This window comes from Camelus ferus, chromosome 6, assembly GCF_009834535.1.
Source record: "Camelus ferus isolate YT-003-E chromosome 6, BCGSAC_Cfer_1.0, whole genome shotgun sequence".
Classification (NCBI taxonomy): domain Eukaryota; kingdom Metazoa; phylum Chordata; class Mammalia; order Artiodactyla; family Camelidae; genus Camelus; species Camelus ferus.
In genome coordinates this window covers 42,232,177-42,252,204 of record NC_045701.1, presented here as the reverse complement: position 1 = coordinate 42,252,204, position 20,028 = coordinate 42,232,177, and the positions used below count along the sequence as shown (strand labels likewise).

At 40.1% G+C, this 20,028-nt stretch overlaps 1 protein-coding gene across 9 annotated transcripts in view; it reads left to right on the top strand.

Annotated features, from left to right (window-relative positions):
• SLC25A21 (solute carrier family 25 member 21) overlaps positions 1 to 20,028 on the top strand; it is a 421,523-nt gene that overhangs the window by 239,363 nt on the left and 162,132 nt on the right. For all 9 annotated transcript variants that reach the window (XM_032481914.1, XM_032481920.1, XM_032481919.1 and 6 more), the window contains one exon: positions 1,416 to 1,464. In XM_032481914.1, coding sequence (XP_032337805.1) covers positions 1,416 to 1,464 — 49 coding nt within the window. The remainder of the gene's footprint in view (positions 1 to 1,415; positions 1,465 to 20,028) is intronic.

Here is a 20,028-nt window from a genome sequence, read left to right as displayed (position 1 = left end):
GCTTTACTGTGTATCATTTTAACCAATATTTCTCTGTCCTTACTTATTTGTTCAAACTAATGAAATAAATGCAGAAGAAATATCTGCCAGTTCAGTTTATCTAGAAAATTAACTGGCATAGCGGCATGTGCAGTAACCCTAATCAGCATTAATTTATTTATTCAACAAATTTTTGTTGAGCTTACTGAATGCCAGCTATTGTACAAAATGATTCATAAGTGAAGGTGAATAAGGCAGGTAGAGTCTGTCTTCATGGAGCTTTTAGGAAATCAAAACAGTTGCAGAACCAGTAATAACACAAGTGCAGGGTGCTGTGGGAGCATCGAAGGGTACTTGTATCTGTTAGAATTAGGTTCCGGTACAAGTGGCGGAAAATCCAAATAGCAGCTGTTTAAAGGAAACAGAAAATTTTCTTCAACATGAATGTCTGGAGGTAGACAGCCCAGAACTCCATGATGTCAGGGACACTTCTATCTTGTTGCTATGCTGTGTGTGATCTCCATGCCCCAAATCACCCCACTGTGCAAGGTGGCTTCTCCTGCACTAGGTCCACATCCCACCGGGAGGAAGTAGGAAAAGGGAGGAGAGGAGCAGGCTCTGGAACTTTAAGGACTTCCTAGAAATTGCTCAAAACACTTTCACTTACATCCTTTTGGCCAGAACTTGGCCACATGGTGACCTAGCATCAAGGGAGGCTGGGAAGTGCAATATTTATTCTGGACAAATAGGAAAAAAAGGGGATAGATACAAGGGGACAATTAACAGTCTCTGCCCCAGGATTTCTGGGAAAATAGTTGCCCAAATTGAGACCTGAAGGTAAGTAGGTTTCTCAGAAGAAGTGCATGTGTGTGCGTCCTCGCAGGAGGACAACATTCCAGAAAGAAGGAAAAGCCCAGAGAATTGAACACTGAGAAGAAACTGTTCTTTCACCCATCACAATGTGTCCTTGCACGATAGTGTTTGTTCTCTTCTAGATGGGCATTGACTCATTCTTAGACGTGCTTGGGACTCTGGTACCTCCATGCTGTGACGAGAGAGGTGGTGCATTTACCAAAGGGGAGAGGGCTGAGGCATCAGTGCTCATGTGTTTGCATGTTAGTCAATGTGATTGGGAGCAGTGGGAGGATTAATGGACAATGAGTAGACTGCTGGGAGAACACATTAATAGACATTAACATCACTCCTCTGCTTGAAATTCCTGCTTGTGCCAGAGCTCTTATAAAGAAGTAGCCACTCACATATCTTGCTCCCATTGAAAAGACTTTCGTCTTTTGCTGTTAGCCTCTATTATCTGTCATATCCAAAGTCCCAACTTTTTTATTTGAATCTTTATAGCTGAGAAATCAATAGAGTCAAGTAAATAAGAACCAGTATTTATGTAAGTGTTTATTGGGCTTTTCTTTATCATCTTTTAGGTCTTGTGGAAATTTGCCTGATGCATCCTCTCGATGTTGTGAAAACCAGGTAAGGTTCTGCATGAACAAGTTTTATTGACTTTGGCTGATATCCAAATTAAGATCTGTCAGAACACTAAATGCTAGAACTTGTCCTAGGCCGGTAACTTCTCCCAATAATGGCATTTATATTTACTTCTTAAAGAAAATACTATCTGACAGATAAAATGTGAACAGTGAAAAGCATTTCTAGATAGAGGTCATTCGAAGGTATATTTTACTGCCTTCACATGACAACCACAAGGTATGATTTGTGACTAAACTGGTAAGTGAGGGGAATTTATCAAAATGAGGTAAAAAACTAAACTTTAGTGAATTATGACAGCAGATTTCATTTGGCATTGCATATAACAGATGGCTATTTAATAGTCAGCATTTTGGTGTGGGACTCCAAAATTTCAAGTGAACTTCTTAAATGGTGCTTAAAGAATTTATTCCTACAACTGTGTCAATGCAAAATGCCGTATTTCCTGGAAAATGCATTTGCCTTTAAAGGGAGATACAAATCAAGGCAATATATTAAATTTGTTTACCAAGAGAAAAAAAATTGTGGGTTTTGATGTGATCTAGAGCATTTTTAAAATTTAAATATGTGGCTGAATTACTGAACTCTCTATTTTTCAAATTAGAAGCTCTGAAAGTTTCCGTTTCTTTGCATTGTGTAAAACCTAACAGTACCATACCTAGGTTGGAGCTTAATAGCAAACAGTGCCATGAAAGAGTGATGGTCAAACAAACCCTTACTGCCACAATTAGGAAATACTTGATGAGTCAGGCTGACCATTGAATGGACATGTTTCTTAATTTACCTAAAGAGGCAACGGAATCTTAGGCTGGTTGCTGAAAACAAAGGAAGGTGACTGTGACATGTAAATAACATTTCATTTCTGATAGAGGTAGAGAAAAGAATTTGACCTTTTTCTTAGTTCAGCTTGGGCAGCTATAACAAAATTCCATAGACTGGGTGGCTTAAGCAACAGACATTTATTACTGTTCTGGAGGCTGGGTAGTCGAAGGTCAGGGCGCCAGTCAGTTCGGTTCTTGGTGAGGACCCACTTCCTGACCTAGAGACAGTCACCTTCTTGCTGTATCCTCATGTGGTAATGGAGGGAGGGAGCCCTGCTGTCTCTCCCTCTTCTTATGGAGAACCAGTCCCATAATGGGGGTTCCACCCTCATGACCTCATCTAAACCCAGATACCCACCCCCAACAAAAGCCTAACCTCCAAATACCATCACCTTAGGGGTTAGGGCTTCAATATATGAATTTTAGGGGACACAAATATTCAGCCCATAGCAACCTCAAGTCACCAAACCTAAACAAAGAAAGAAGGAAATCAAAAATTATCTTCAAATGTAAGGTGTGTGTACTCCATGGACCATCTTTTACATAGGGTTCAGAAACAGAAAGCAAATCTCACTGGCATTTCCTTCTTCAGTCCCATGTTAACCTTCTTTGAAAAGTCAGATTATTGTTGTTAATCTCACCAAGGAATAAATTGTCTTTTTCATTTAATGATTATTTCCTAAATTAGCACAGTGTTCAAATGAGCATGAAGGAGAAATAAGAATGATTTAAATAAGACAAAAATTGACATTATGGTTACTTGTTCATTCATTCAATCCTTCATTCATCCATTTAGCAGCGTGTATTGAGTATCTAGTGTGTGTGGGTTCCAGACTAGCACTGCCCTCAAAGAGCTCAAAACCTTGTAAGTTAATTGGAATCTCATCACAATGAATTTCAAACACTGTATCATTTCATGGTACTGGATTTGAATAGAATACTTCTTGAAATGGATGTGCCAAGATATTGGGGCTGTATGTCTTCTTTGTTAAATAGATATTTTAATGAAAATAGCTTTCATTGATTGGCATTAGTCACGTGCTTTACCTAACTTCAGGGACCTTGAAGGAGAAGGGAACTAGATGCTGGATCATCATAACAATAAAAAATATACTGAATAAAGACCCACAATCATAGAGTGAACTGAAAGCCCAAAAAATGTACAACTGCCTTTTTGTCAGAAGTGGAATATACAATATTGGTAGCATTTATCACCAGGCACTAACACACAGGTGATAGGGAGTGGGCAGGACAGAATAAATTATTGCCAAAATCTTCGCTATTATATTGTACAGGAAATGACTAGGTTTCTAAATAAGATAAACTGTAAACTGTGAAGGTTGATACATGAAACCTTGTAGCATTGGTGTTCTTTCAATGACATCCAAGGGCACTGGATTCTAAGTTGTTGCAGGCACTGTCAAAGTCAGGCGTGGGATACACCAGGCCAAATCTCATTTGCTTCACAGTGTGTGTGTGCGTGTGCATGTGTGTGTGTGTGTGTGTGTATGTATGTGTGTGTGTGTGTGTGTGTGTGTGTGTGTGTGTGTGTGTGTGTGTGTGTGTGCATGGCCTGTTTTTGCCTTTCCTTGGATATTAATCCTTGAAGGGTGGTACAGTGAATTAATCTGAGTATGGAAATGACTCATTTTCCACAATATCTCATGCGCTGGAGTGTGGCAAAACCAATGTGTGTGTTTACTTCTTGAAGTCTAGTCTTTTCTTCTTGGGTTCTGTTTGTGCCTAATCTTTTTCTTTGTTGAATGAAAGATAACAGATTCTAAAAAATATATTTCCAAATTCTTTCTTCATGGGATTTTTTTTTCATTATTTTTTTCACTCTGTAAATGATCAATTCTGTTACCCCCAGCTGAAAGGACAAGAAGGTGGTGATGTTACCAAAGCCCAGGGGCCAGGGCTACCTGGAGAAAGCTAGGACCATAGCAGATCTGTCTAGTGGTAGCTGGTCTCAGAGGAGCCCAGCCACTGCCAAATTCCCTGCCTGAGGCAGACAGAGAAGGGGGAGATCCTGTGTGCTCTCTTCTCCCTACTGCCTAGTCTCCCATCAGCGCTCCTATATGCTGAACCCATGGGAGCCTGGGAAGTCCAGTCTGGCAGAGGGCGGTCCCTCCACATGACAGAGCAGAACAGTACAAGGGAAGAGTGAGACATGGTTCTGAAGACAAAGAGAAACAGGACTGATGCACTGCCATTTTAGTGGGATTTGGAGTAAGAGCTGACATAAACATGCATTTTTTTTAAACTGAGATATAATTGACCTATAACTTTATATTAGTTTCAAGTATACAACATAATGATTTGATGTTTGTATATATTGCAAAACAATCACCACAATCAATCTAGTTAACATCCAGTGCTGCACATAGTTAACAGTTTTTTTTCTTGCAATGAAACCTTTAAGATCTACTGTCTCAGCATCTTTCAAATATATAATGCAGCATTATTAACTGTACATTACATCCCTAGGACTTACTTATTTTATAACTCAAATTTGTACATTTTGACCATCTTTATTCATTTTCCTCATTCCCCACTTCCAGGACCTGGCAACCACCAATTCATACTCTGTATAAGTTTGATTTTTTTGAATTTGTTTTTAGATTCCACATATAAGTGAGATCATATGGTATTGGTCTTTCTCCATCTAATTTATTTCACTTAGCTTAATGCCCTCAAGGTCCATCCATGTTGTTGCAAATGGCAGGATTTCCTTCTTTTTTAATCACTGAATAATACTCCATTGTATGCGTATAATGTATCACATTTTCTCTATCCATCCATCCATTGATGGACACGTAGGTTACAGGCACGTACTCTCAATTCAGCATGCTTGACAGGAATTCACTTTGTATTTAAAAGATGATTATAATTGATAAATATTTTATGGAGAGATTTTATATATATATATATATATATATATATATATATATATATATATATATATATATATATATATATATATATATATATATATATATATATATATATATATATGAAATAGCTTATTCTCCTCCATGTAAGTGCAGCTCCAGGGATAGACCTAATGTGAACATAGGCTAACCACACCGCAACTGCCTTGTTCTAAGTGACCCCACCAGATTTTAGCAAAAGAGATTTGGCTAAGATGCTGTAAACATGGCAGTTAGATCAAGAGCTCCTTTAGCATTCTCCACAGAGACATGCACATACACTGTTTTATAGTTCTGTTTATATACACAAAGAACTTTGTGTACAATTGTGGTTGGATCCCCAGTTAAGAACTCATAACTGCAAATGACAAAAGACTTTATATTTGCTTATATAATGTGGAAGACCAAAGGTAGTTTAGTTTCTAGCTTCATATCCTCCAGAGATTCAAATAAAATAATCAGTAATATCTCATACCTCTCTCATATTGTCTATTCATCTCTCTCTCTCTCTCTGTCTCTCCCTTCCTCCCTCTCTCCCTTCAGCTATCCTTTCTCTACATAGGCTTCTATTTAGTGTGGCTTCTTCCATTTAGCACCAGATGACAAGCTTACATGATCTTTGGTGTTTGTTTGTACTCTCTCTCTGAGACAGGATTACCTAGTATGTGAGAACTCTGGCTCTAAAGTTAGGCTGCCTGGATTCAAGTTCTGCTTCTTCACTTATTATCTGTATAACATCAGTTAAGTTATTTCACTTCCTTGTGCCTCAGCTTTCTCATCTTTAAATGGGAACAATAATGGTACCTGCATTTCTGTAGGAAATAAATGACTCTCTCTCTCTCTCTCTCTCTCTCTCTCTCTATATATATATATATATATATACACACACACATACATATATGTGTGTGTGTGTGTGTGTGTGTGAGTGTGTGTGTGTGTGTGTGTGTTTAATACTGTATCAGCAAAGAAAGTGGGAACTACAGAGACAAATGGAGTTTAAAAGGTAGTCAGGGAAACACAAGGGAGAATACAAAGTGTGAGAGAGGGGAAATGTTTAATATGGATTCAGGAGGTTTCAAGTTTCCAAGCTGGAAGGCTTGTGTTATGTGAGCACCGCATTGAAATCCTTCCTCAGAAGGGTGTTTGCAAGTAGAGAGTCCTCCTGGGTCTGAGGGCAGGAGAGCATCAGTTTCGTCTCTGTGTCCCTGGTGACATCATTCCACACATCATTTTAGGGCTGTACGCTGACATTTTTAGAGAACCCCCATGGGAAGCACAGTGCCTGGCCTCCAGGAGGTGCCCAGTGATTGCTGTTGAACCAATGAATAAATGAGTATTTGGAAACAATCAGAAATAATAGCTGCATGAGTTTTATGGCCAAATTGTAATGTCTGGCAAGTGAATAACGTGCAGCTGTGTTGTCTTCATTGAAAAACCTTAGATTTTATAAAAGAAGTGGAAAGTAAGAAGCTGTGGAAATAAAAAGGGAGAAATTACTTGATAAGATGGTGGGCAAAAACATTTCAAGCTTGTGTTGGAGTTTTGGAGACTAAATCGGGGAAGAGGGAGGTGAGAGGGATTCCAGAAGGTGTGTCAAGATGAGAGGTGAAGGGTGCCGAGGGAGCACGTGTGACAGGCTTTTTGATGGAAAGCAAAACGCTAGACTTCACAACTAGGACGGTACTGACTTAACATTATGTAACACATACATAATTTTAAGATTCCTAAAAACCATATTTCAAAAGTAAAAAGAAACATTTTGTGAAGTTAATTTTAACGTATATCTTATTTGACTGTGTCTTATTTGACTATGTATATCCAAAACATTGTCATAGCAACATGTTAATCAATGTAAACATCATTGAGATATTTTGCATTCTTTTTTTTTTCATACTCAGTCCTTGAAATCTGGTGCATATTTCATACTTAGGGCACATCTACATATTGATAATCAGTCATATTTCAAATACTCAATAGCCACATGTGGTTAGTGGTTACAGGATTAGACAGCACAGGCCTAGAGGGCAATGGGAAAAGAAATTCTTTAAGGGGAAAGAGAGGTGGTCTGGTGGTTCTTTAGTAAGAATACTCTTGCTTCAAATGGGTTGACAGTTGCAAATAAGCAAGGTCCCAAGTGGGAGGGAATTTTGCTGCATATGCATTTGAAGGTTTGTACTTGGTGCAGAGAGAGTGGTATTAAAAACCCCGCAGATTTGTTGAAGTCACAGTCCAAGGGGGTTTTAGCTTACATCCCCATTACACTTTTATTCCCAGAAAGGGAAATGGCTCATTGTGCTTCAGGAAGACAGAATTACTGAGGTGTACATTCGGTTTGGCCCAGAGTCATTTTTCATCATTTTTGTTTTGTTTCATTTTCGAATGGAGCATAAATCAGGTGCAAATGAAATAAATTATGCATCCTGTAAAGACTGATCTCTTAGAAGTATGTCCAGTCAAAGAGTTGCAAGGCACGTGTTTGGTGGGTGCTGGGGAAGGCAGGGAGGAGGGTGGGAGGTTGCGGTGTGAGGACGCACAGCTCCTTCCAGACGCACAGTTCTGGGCTGCTGCTGAGTGGACAGGCCAATACATACCTTGGCTTTCATCCTTCCTCACATCAGGACTTACCTTGCACTGAAATGTCTTATCATACTTCCCTCCAAACATATTAATCACTGTGTGAATTCTAAAGACTCACATGGGTTGAAAATTTGGCATCCACATGTTGCTACGTATGTGCTTATGGGGCTTTTACTCAGGCTGTTGAGATTGATTTACACTCTCTCTCGGTGGCTCCCAAACCCCAGACCTGCTGAATCCGAAACTCTGAAGGCGGGGCCTGTAGATATTCATGTTTAACACCCTCCTGGATGAATCTTAAGCCTGACCACTTGCTGGGTCAGCCTTTGGGAACTATGGCTGAGCACCCTGTAGGCAGTTCTGTAAAAGTCTTCGTGTCAAGAATTCCTTGCGTGTGTGTGTGTTAAACCCCTCATTAACCTGTGGTTCTCGTTGGTTTTTTGTGTAAACGACTTTGTTAGCAGTGACGGGAAGTGGAAGGGCAGAGGTTTCCTTGCAGAGCTCATTCTGTGGTTTGTGAGAGTGATACGGGAATATATTATCTTTAGCCAGAGAAAACACATCTTGTCCTACTGAGGGAGGTTACAGGGGCAAAAATCAGTGCCAGGAGATGGGAGAGGAGTGAGTGTTGGTTGTTACAGAGGAAAGGTAAATGGCTCTGATGGGTAAAAATGATTTAGATGCATGAACCCACCACAGACTTTATTAAAAAGAGAAATCTGAGGACAGGCAATGGTGAGAGGCTGCTTTATGGGAAGCCCAGCAGAGAGCGAGGAGCCAGGGCTGGGGAACATCCACAGCCTCCCTTTATAGGGGGGAAGGGAGCTCAGCAGTGAACTTGAAAATGAACACTTAATCTAGAGGTTGGAGAGGGGATGTTGAGCATCCATGAGGGCCTGCGGAACAGCAGGGTGGAAACAAGGAACGAAGGTTTTCTTTTTTTTTTCTCTCCCCAATAGATCCTTAGGAAAAAAAAGAAAGAAAGAAAAGAAAGGAATCCTTTTATAATGGGGAGAGAACAGTGGGAAAAGGTCAGGATGGAGTCAGTAGAGTCTATAGGATTAAAAAAAAATTACAGAGCAGCTGAGAGGGTTATTTCCATATGTTAATGATTTGTCCGTGGTGTAAAACATGAAGATCACATTCAGGGTTAGACTCTGGTTATGCCTGATTTCTCACCATGCACAGAAATCCCAGGCTAGATCACTGTCATGGCTTGATTCTAACCATGGAGAGAATGTGTCTGAAGTAAAGCAAGCAAGGAGTAGACCACATTTTTATAAACTGTATTTTTCTTGGGTCTTTGTCATGTAGCTAAACCAATCAATGGCAACATATAATAGTATGAAATGGTTACAGACTCCCAAAATACATTGTGAGTGTAACTTCAACTTTGCTTTTGAAGTTGGGTGACCATATCAAGAGTTTCTTTGGGATTTGTTTTATTTAGTTGAAATGTCTTTCTGTACAGAGTTACTGAGCCAAAGCAAGGAAGTCCTGGGTGGTGGGCACACTGTAGCTCTGCATTGATTGAATATCTCATTCTTTCCATGCAGTCATCATTAAAGATTTCATTTATTAACATAATCAAATAAAAACGGTGCACAGGATGGATAATATATTTGGAAGGGATCGAGGTGACAATTAACTGTGCTCTGCTTGGCATATCATAGGGCTGCAGTGAATATGTGTTAAGTGAATAAATGTGTGCTTTAAAATGCCATTTGCTCCCACCTAAGTGCTTTATTACAAATTAAATTCATCATTGGCAATGAGTTCATGCTGACTTTAAAAGGTCCCACATTTGTGCAGTGATTTAATTAAAAAGACTAATATAACCTGAGCTTGACCCTAAAACAAGAGAAAATAATCCTATTTTGTGCACTGTAAAGAATTCTGCATGACGCTGAGACAAGTGTGACTTTCTGGAGAAAGGCAGAAGATTGGGGTGTGATAGGCCACAATCCCATGAAGAGGTTTCATTAATATTATTACTGCTGGGATTTTTACTTTGACAATGTTCTGCCTCTCTTAGGGAAATAAGGGTTGTATCTACTCTCTGAAGAAGTCAGAAAGGTCCACAGGAGACAGTCTTGTTGCTCCCTCACATTTGGTGTTCCTTCCCACTGAACATAAACCCAAGCCCTGGGCTGGGTTGGTTGCAAGAGTTTCCTTATCCACAGGGAACACTCCATGCATATCGGCCTTTGCTGCTACTGAACAGTTTTAATCATGTCTCCAGTGGCCCAATAATAAGAGGAGGAGATAGGGTGAGAGGACATCTAAGGACCTCTTGCTCTGAGGCCTTGAGGAAAACATTGGTCCCAAAGATCTTATGCAGAATAATCTTGCTGCCATAGGCTAAAATTATTTTTCAGATTTATCAATAAGGAGACAATCCTTTCTTTTTAAAAAAATCCAGCCAGTTTCCCCTACATAAAATAACAAAGTTCTATTAAGTCAACTGTAACTCACTTTATAATCTTGAAATGTCTCCAAGTTTTCTTTCTTTCTTTTCTCTCTCTCTCTCTCTCTCTCTTTTTTTTTTTTTTTTTTTTTTTTTTTTGGTAAATGGAGTTTTTTTTTAAATCAGTCCTTAGAGGAGCATGCTATTTTTATGTTGGACCCTTTGTGAAGTGTTTAATCTCTGCTTAATTTGTGTTATCTAAATTTTTAAAATAAAGATTTGGTGTTTGTTTAAAGTATGGTAGTACTATTCCTCAACTAATGAAATGGGCTTAGAAAATTCTCCCTTAGCTAATAACGTAAGAGGTGCTCTGTGTCGATGCTTCTCTCATCCTGCTTCACTGCAAAGGCTCCTCCTTCTATGACGATCCAAGCCTGGAGGATGAGAAGAAGCATCTCTGCATTCTTCAAGCCTGTCAAAGGGCTTCTCCAGACATCCTTTTTTTTTTTTCAGCTGAAAGGTAAATAATTCTTAATGGCTTTCTTATCTTTGTCTCGGGAAAGTGAATTACTTCTAAAGTGAGCATCAGCACAAAGGCTACGTCCTCTCCCCGCTCCTGCACTGGTCTGCATCCAGGGTTTTATCCCAACTGCTTTTAAATTTTCAGCAACTTCATTCATCTACTTTAGCCAATGCCCATCACAGTTTCCCTGTAATGAGATATTCTGCCTTAGCCACAGCATAGATTCTAATTTTGGATTATTAGAATTTAATATGAATATAAAATATAGGGGTAAAATAAGCTCATTTGGGATTATTTTGAATTTAAAAACAAATGGGATTTTAAAATGTTTTTATACAATTATAAACTTTTTTCAGATAATCATCTATTTTAAGTACAGGTTTTGGGGGAAAGGGAGACTTGGAAACTAAAACCTTGTCTATTTTCAGCAGCCATCCAAAGGCCATTTGAGATAAGCTCTTGCTCTAAATTCAGGAAGTAAAGTGAAAGTTCAAACTGTTTGCTGTTTATTTGACTATAGCACTGATTTTATTTAGCTCTAGGCAGTCTGTCACCAGGGAAAATAAAATGGTCTTCTCAGGGGTGTTTGCTCCTCATCTGCATCTATAAAGAGCAGGTGCCTGTCTGAAAGGGCTAGAATGTTCCTTAACAGTCTTGGGTTCTGGAGGAAACACGTTAGGTTTCTTTTCTGGGCTTTTCCTGTATCATGAGAGAACCTAAAAGTGTGGAGAAAGGAGCTGCTTGAGAAGAGAAAGCGTAACTGTGGTCTGACGCTCCGAGCCTCAGGCCCTGCCCCAGGGAAAGCTGCTTCTGCCTGAGCATACAGTGCAAATGAAGCTGAATGAAATCTGAATTATTGGGATGGTAGCACAGCTGAAAACTGAAAATGGTGGTTATCATGGACATTCTAGATTATTTTTTCTTTTTGTGAGGCAAGAATAAAAATCATAAATTTCTTTAGATAAACATAAATTCAAGGATAATATAATATCATAACTGTGAACCCTGACCCCAAAATAATAAAATTGTTAAAACATCCCTGGAAATTGATTAATTCTCAAAATATTCTTGTTGAGATGGCTAAAATAGACTGTATTGCTTTTGCTTTGCAGTCAGGGCACAGCTGAGATTCAGTTTTGACACAAAGAAGAAGTTTGCAGGATGATAAATAGAGCTGTATATTCTCTGGATGCAACTCTGCGTACTCTGGGCCAAGTTCCTACAGAATAAAATTTTCCCATTTGGGGGTAATTGAATAATATTTTCTCTAGTGAAACTTTTGTACCTAGGTTACATGCTTTTCTTTTATAGTAAAAACATTGGAAAATTAAACTGAATATCTTCAGTTTTTGATAATCATACTCTATCTGGGATATGCATTTCTCTTTTTTTATGAAAAAACACAGCATCATGCTACACGTCTCACTATCAGGTCTAATTCAGTACTGCTAAATTCTCAAAGAAAAAGTAGACTTTAGAATTTAAATTATTTCTATATTTGTGTCCTTTTAAATTCTGAAAAGTAACCAGTATACATTAAAAAAAGGATTGATTTTTTTCTTTTCAGATGTTTTTAAAGGAGGAGCTTGTTAGAATTCTGACTCGTTTTTATTCCAGAAGGACAGGTTAGGAGAAATGATCCCTTTGTTGACAGGCTGTAAGTGTCAAGCAAGAATGTGATTAACACATTTACTCAGAGAGACCTCAAATTCTGCAGGAAGGTAAACACAGGAGCCCAGCGTTCTAGTTCAACGCTGCGGCCCCAGTGGTGGGGGTCAATGGAACTGCTCTAGGACTTGGTTCCTCACCTGGAAATGAAGAGTGTTCCCCTAAGTGATCTCAGAGCCTTCTTCCAGCTTGATATTCTGTGTTTCCAAAGTCATGTTTTCATTGCTTAAACATAACGTGATCTTAGTACGTGTCCAGCAGTGAGATTTCTCAATTCGGTGAACATGCCAGGCTTTCTCCTATCTCAGAACCTGGGTGCTTGGTATCCCTTCTTCCTGGAATGGCTGATTCCTTCTCAACCTTTATACCGTGGCTAACTTGACATCTCCTCTGAGAGTCCTCCCTGCCACCTCATCTAAACTGGCCTCTTCTGTTTCTCTCTTTCTCATTACCCTATTTATCTTTGCTCTAGTCTCGTCAACTTGATTTCTGTGTGTATTCATTAACTGCCCACCTCCACTGGAATGTAGGTTGGGACCGTCTTTCTCATGTTCACTGATCTATTTATATACAGTAACTAGAAGAGTGTTGGCACAAAGTAGGTGGTCAATAAATGCTTATTGAATGAAGGTAGTTTCAAAATTGACACATGTATATTTTTTAATTATGTATTTGGAAAAATAAAACAAACAAAAACATTAAGCCTGTCTTTAGCTCCAATCATGAGCCAGGCTTCACACAAGGGCAATTCACATACTTTATGGAATTCACATATTTCTTTGGCCACGTAACCTGGGCATTTTATACAGCATAAGCTGTATTTTCTTCAGTGCTCAACGTGTGGTTTATAGCTTTATACCACAGAGAATTAGCAATGATATTCCTATATTTACTCTGTCAGTGGATTTTCCAGCACTTCTGCACCAGCTTCTCCTTTACCCCCGACACTGAGAAATTGTCATCTAGACCCAGATAGTTGAGCCTCTCTCAGACCTGTCCATTCTCCTCTGCCAAGGGTCAGGGCTCTTTTTTCCAGTCTAATGCAGGGACGACCCCCACCCAGTAGAGTAGAAAGAGAAGGACTCACTCTTGTGGGTGATGCATGGCTTGGTGGACAGGATGCTGGTGACAGGTGGGCTTCGGGAGGCCAACCTGGACATTCCTTAAGGAAATGTTTTTAGTGCACACAGTATCTTATTTTTACTTGCAGAACTCATGAAGCTAATTTTTTTGTTTGTTTCTTTGTTTGCTTGTTTCCAATGAATAATGCCAGATGGAGTAGGGAAAGGCTGCTGCATTGCTCAGTGGATTGGCCTAACCTCTTATTGAATTAAAAGGTGTGGAAGTCTTTTTTTTAATCAGGATTTGTTAGGTATCTTAAGCTTTTTCTTTTTCAAAGACTACCATGATTAGTAGAGTAATAGTGTCAAACAGGGCTCGAACTCCATTTCAAGACAAAAATAATGCATGACTTCCAAAAGTAATATTTTCTAGTCTCTTCTGGAATCTGAGAGAGGCAGTGGGGTGGGGTGAGGGGAGACTGGGGGCTGTGGAGGGAGTAGTGGGGAGGGAAAGGAAGAGAAAGAGGGAGAAGGAAAGATTTATTAAGAAAATGTTGATCATTGCTTCTGCAGTAACAATCTTGGAACAGTTTTTGGCTTTTTGCTACGTCTGGTCCTAAAGAATCTCAAATTAGCATTTCTATTTCTTTGTTACATAAGGAAAACTTAAGATTATTTGATTTTCTTTTAGCACTAAAACAGAGAAAACTTAGGTTAAATAGGAAAAAATAAACAGAAAAAGAAACAACCTCAGAATTTATCCTCAGCTTGAAAAATTGGGAAAAAACTATTGTTTTACATTTTGATTTCCCAGAGTGTGAGAAAACTGTCCCTGTCCAGATGCTTGCCAAGTTCTGAGAGAACATTTAAGGGTGTTTTCGAGTAGCACAGGGAGATAGCCAGGGTCTTGTATGCGGGTGTTCCAGGTTTCAAACTGTAACAAGGGAACAGGAGAAAAGAGGGAAGCATTCCCAAATCAAACATAACTCTCAGGAAATGAGCCAGAACACCTGTGAGAGGTCGGGGGTCAGAAAAGACAAACTCAGGGTTCGCTATTTTGATCACATTACACAAAAGAAAATGGTCATAGATAGTGGACAGAAGAAAATCTGGAATTTTATGGAGAAGTTAGGATCTAAGGATTCTGCCATTCTAAAACTCCTTTCTCCCATGACTCTATGATGTTTCAAAAAATATTCTCAGAATTGACACTGAAACTTTCTGGTGGTCTCTTGTTGCTTAAGCATCAGGTTGAGAAGTTATTTATCTCTTTCTTGTAACTCCCAGAGGTTCACTTCTGGGAACCTTCTGAGCTGGATTCTTTGGCTAGTGTGTACAGGACTTTTTGGCGGGGTGGGGGTCCAACAGTCAGAGATGGAGAGACATCACAGCCCTGAATCACGGGCAATTCACTTCTATGGAGAGACCAAAAGAGGTCTGCAAACGTTCTTTCATGGGACCTCCTAGGGAAAAAGAGGGTGTTTTTTCCATCTCATTTCCCAGCTCTAAATTCTCTGAAATCTGCTTGATTTTTGCCAGGTGTCAAATTATAACCCTCCTTGTCAACCACAAATGACTAATGCTTAGCCTAATGACTATGCAAAGTTTGAAACTCACATTCACATTTTGTGTTTTCATAAATTGTGAAGAAAAAAAAAAACCCTTCCCCCCCCCAAAGCCAATAAAAACAAAGTTTTAGAGTCTTAATTGCAATATTCACTTGCAGTTGTTGGCCCTGAAGGTACTCCAGGAGAAATAAAATGGGAGCCGCTGCGGCCCATCTTCGGGTCTGCAGCCGGCCAGCCCAGCGGATGACGCCAGTGCCCTTCTCCTGGGGAGAGTCAAGTGATGTCAGCACCGCTGGGCAGAGCAATATTTGACCCTTAAACTGCTTCATATACAAGCAGCTGTTTTCCACTTTTCTCCGTTCCCTGAAGGAAGCAGGAGGGCTGAAATATCTGATATTCTTTTTTCCTTTGAATCCCCCTAGATAAAGTAAGTTTAAAACTTTGTAATCGAATGATGACCATTTTGCTCGCTGGCCATTTACTGGTAGCCCAGCATTCTCAAAATGCCTTGGCACAATTTTCTTTTCTGTACATGGTGTGTAAAAGGAGCAAGGTCTCAGCAAGCTTTCTCCATATTTACGCCTCGCCCCCAATGTGTGCCTGGAGAGCTCATAAAAACAAATCTGCCTCGCAGCCCGGCCTTCGGTAATGGGATCTGGAGCCTCTTTCCGCAAGGTCACCTGTTTAAATAGAGACTCCCAGGGTGCTGCCTGAAAGGTGTTTCCATCCTAGGGCCTCTCACTTCCTTGCTCAGTGTCTTTTAGGAAGTGAGCCTTCCAGTGTTGGTCCTGCCCTCCTGAGGAGTCTTCATATTACCCATCTCCATTGCAGCTGATGATAAGAAACCTGGGCACCCAAATCCAGGCAGATCCAGACAAAGCACGCTTTAGACTTTAAATACAAAGAATTTCCTTTAAAATTAAAATAGAACTGTATTCCGTTTGGCTACTGGAGTGTATTATAGAGTCATCAAATAGTGGTAACTGTGAAAAGACCCCATGGAAATGTGAAGGCTGTAAAACTCATTGTGAAAAAAGATGCCAAGAGTTGTTCACAGGAATTTAACAGCCTTTTGCACCAGCAGCAAGCTCCCTTGGACAGCATAACAATAAGCCTCCCCCAGATTACATGAAAAGAAAATAAGCCAAATATTGGTGACTGTCACTTGTTTTGATTCCACTTTTTTTGTGTGAGATGTGCTTCCAGTGTCCAGCTGTCAGCCTCCATAGATCTGTCTCCTTCCCGCCCCTCTGTCCCACAATGAAGGCAATTCCTGCCTCGTTCAGATTCTAGCCAAATTCATTCAATAAATGGCCCTGTGTGCCAGCCTCTACTCTACCAGCCGTGTGCCAAGGTGTGAGGGTCCCAGGGCTTCCACATATCAATCACCCTGTGATGGAAGAGCCCTTACTACCTACAGATCTCTCCAAAGTGGTGCTAGTGGCCCCCTTTCCGGTGGCTTCTCCTAACTTAGGAAGGAAGGGAATCTTGGCATCAGCATTTCAGTGAGGTTGTCCCTCCAGCGCCCACTACCAGAACTGGTGGTCTCCAAAATACCCCCTCTCTTCTAACAAGCCCAGTCTGAGCTGCCAGGACTCAAGCGTTAGCCTGAGATCCAGATCAGGACTGGCCTGACTGCTTTGGAATCAAAGAATGAGGTCAGGATAGAAACAATATACAGAAGGATGAGCTCAAGAGAGGGAGAGCAAACAAAGCCGGCAGTTCCTGGTTAGGGTCATAAAGCTCCTACTTCCTTTACGGACCAACAATAAACAGTCAATCACCAATCAGTAAACATTCCTCACACACGAGTCGGGATTTGTGTTTTCAGAGACGCCAGATTGGACGCTGACTTCCCCATCTTACTTTTCCCTTCCCCCAACTTAATAGGGATCCTAAAGAAACCTCTGACTTTGTAAGGTTAAGCAAGGTTTCTTCACCTCAGCTCTGCTGACACTGTGGGCTGGTTAACTCTTTGTTGTGGGGGGTGGGGGGTCCTGCCCTGGGCATTGTAGACTATTTTAGCAGCATCCATGCCTCGACTCACTAGAAGACGGTAGCACCTTCCTTCCAGTGTGACAACCAAAAATGTCTTCAGACATTGCCAAATACCCCTTGGGGAACAAAAGCCACTCTCCACCTGCTTTGAGAACCATTGGGTTAAACCAAGCAATGAATCCATTGGTCTCATGTATAATAGGTACAAATATTAATATGTGGACAAATGTCACAAATACCAGTGAAATATCAGAATACGATATTATAACTCAGAAGACTTAGTACCGTATTGAGGGAGTTGCTCCGTAGATGGGTAGAGCTATGGTTCTCAAACTTCGGTGTGTGTCAGAATCACATGGAGGGCTGGTTAAAACACAGATGTCTTGGCCCCACCCCAGAGTTACTACTGATTCAGCTGGTCTGGGTAGGGGCCAGTAATTTGCATTTCTGATAGGGATGCTGATGTTGGTGTTCTTGAAAACCACCGGGCTGGACCATTCTGGACTGGCACTTGACTTATCAATGGTGGGGAGCTACAGATGAGGAAGCTACATTGTCTTAAGCCTTCTCCCTGTATCTTCCTCTTCATCGCCCACCATCTAGCGTCATTTGACTTTTTTTCCCCAGAGTCTCTTTGAAGGTGCCTCTCCCTTTGTCCTTTTTCCCTGGGGAAAGGCTGTCATTTTTTCCCAACGACTGGACCCCACTAGAACTTTTAGTTTGGCTGTTTGTTCCTCAGGTCTACTTCCCACTCTTGAATTAACCCATACCTGTGTGTCAGGAAGTACTAGGGGGCACCCAGCTTCTGAGTGCTTGTTAACCATCCTCAGACTTCACAAAACAAACTACCAAGTTGTGGCATATGGAGAGGGAAGTAGGGAAGAATGTATTTTATCACTGACATTGTTCATAATTGCCAGGGCATGGTGATAATAACAAGCAAGCCAAAGTTTATTATTTTTTTATGAATTCTGTACAGTGCACCCCCTTATTGTCTGCACCTCAGGCAAACTGCTATCATCACTCCCCCTTAGCAGTTTCCAAGGATGGCAGAATACCTCCCCTGCCTCATGCCCTAGAAAAGTATGAAAGACACCAATTACCCTCCTATGATGTGGGCTTCTGTACACTGTAAGTTTCTTAGCAGGTGCTTTACTGAACTCTGTGACCATTCATGGTTCCCCTTTGTTGATGAGATCAAATCCAGACTCCTTAGCATGACATATGAGGCCTTTTGTGGAGCACCCTAACTTACCTTTTTCAGAATCCACTGTATCCACTGACTCTGATGTATATACAATCTATCTGCACTACCAGACTTCATTTATTATTCCCCAAACATAACCTGTAACTACACATGATAGTGATAATAGTAATAAAAATTGCAGGTAAAAGGGGTGGGAAGACATAAATTGGGAGTTTGAGATTTGCAGATACTAACTACTATATATAAAACAAACAACAAGCTTATACTATATAGCACAGGGAACTATATTCAATATCTTATAGTAACCTATAATGGAAAAAGAATATGAAAATGAATATATATGTATATGTATAACTGAAACACTATGCTGTACACTAGAAATTGACACAACATTGTAACCTGACAATACTTCAATAAAAAAGAATGCAAATTAAAAAATAAAGTACATCTGAATTTAAAAGAAAAAAACAAAAGAAAAAAGAAAAAATCATTAGCAACTACCTTATTGAGCATTTACTATGTGCTGTGTACTATTCTTTACCATGTTGTTTATTTTACTCCTTCCAACAAGCCCATGAATTATTATACCCATTTTATAGATAGGAATTTGGAACTTGGGTCAAGAAATAAGTAAAGGAGAGAGTCAGGATCTGAACCCAATCTGTCTGACTCTATACATTGGTATTTCTGAATTGGTACTTTACCTAGCCATGGTGAGGTAGCTATAGATGAGGAAGGTATATTGTTTTAAGCCTTCTTCCTCCCATCTTTAATTTTCTGTGTTAAGCACTGTACACACTATTTATATTTGCAATGATTACTCTCACCCAGCTTCTCATTGGGGAAATTCTCTCATCTTTCAAAACTCAACTAAAAAATAACTACTTCTGTGAGTCCTCTTCTACATCTCCAATTGGGGTGAACTATTCCTTTCTCTGACATTGAATAAAAACATGTGTGTGAGTGTACGTGTGCTATGTGCGTGTGTCTACATATATATAGTATGCATATTTCACATCATAATGTTATTAGATTTTTGTAGTCCCTTCTGTTCAAATATGAGATAATGTCACACATATTTATACTCCTAGCAGCTAGCATTTTACCTGGTACTATATAGATATTATATACATGCTAACTGAAGGAATGAGTGAGTAAGCAAAGGAGTGACATATCCTGACTTTAAATATTGCTTTCAATGTACACAGTCCACGTCAATCTACCCATTGTCGAACCTGAGTTAAAGTGAACACTGAAACATATACTTCTGCTTTCTATAGTTTAAAAGATTTTCACCCTACCTACTCTTGTATAAAGGAAGAAAAAAATAAGACAATATATGAACTGTACTCTCTAATCCAAGTGGAACAAAAGCACTGGATGCATAATGCAGCAGTGTTTGTTGGAGGGTCTCAGAGGACACCTAAGACCTCTGAAAAATAGGGTGTTGGCTGATGAAAGTCTCAGAGATCAGACCATTAAAACCTGTGGCATTTGTCACTGGTCCAGCAGAACCAGGAGTAGCCAAGCTGGAACAACTGCAGTCGTCAAAGCACGTTTCCCTGTATAGCCAATTATTCATTGGAGTAAGTGCTCGTTTGCATGTCCAAATGGGCAGAGGAAGCACTTCTGAGGAGTGAGCTAGCAGGCGGGCCCTGTACAGGAATGGGTGCTGATGGCCTGGGCAGCAAGCAGGAGGCCTGGGAGGTGAGGGAATCGACCTGGCACTGCTTAACAAATTAGGAAATAATGTCTAGACGTTAGAAATGAATATGCAGATATTAAAAAA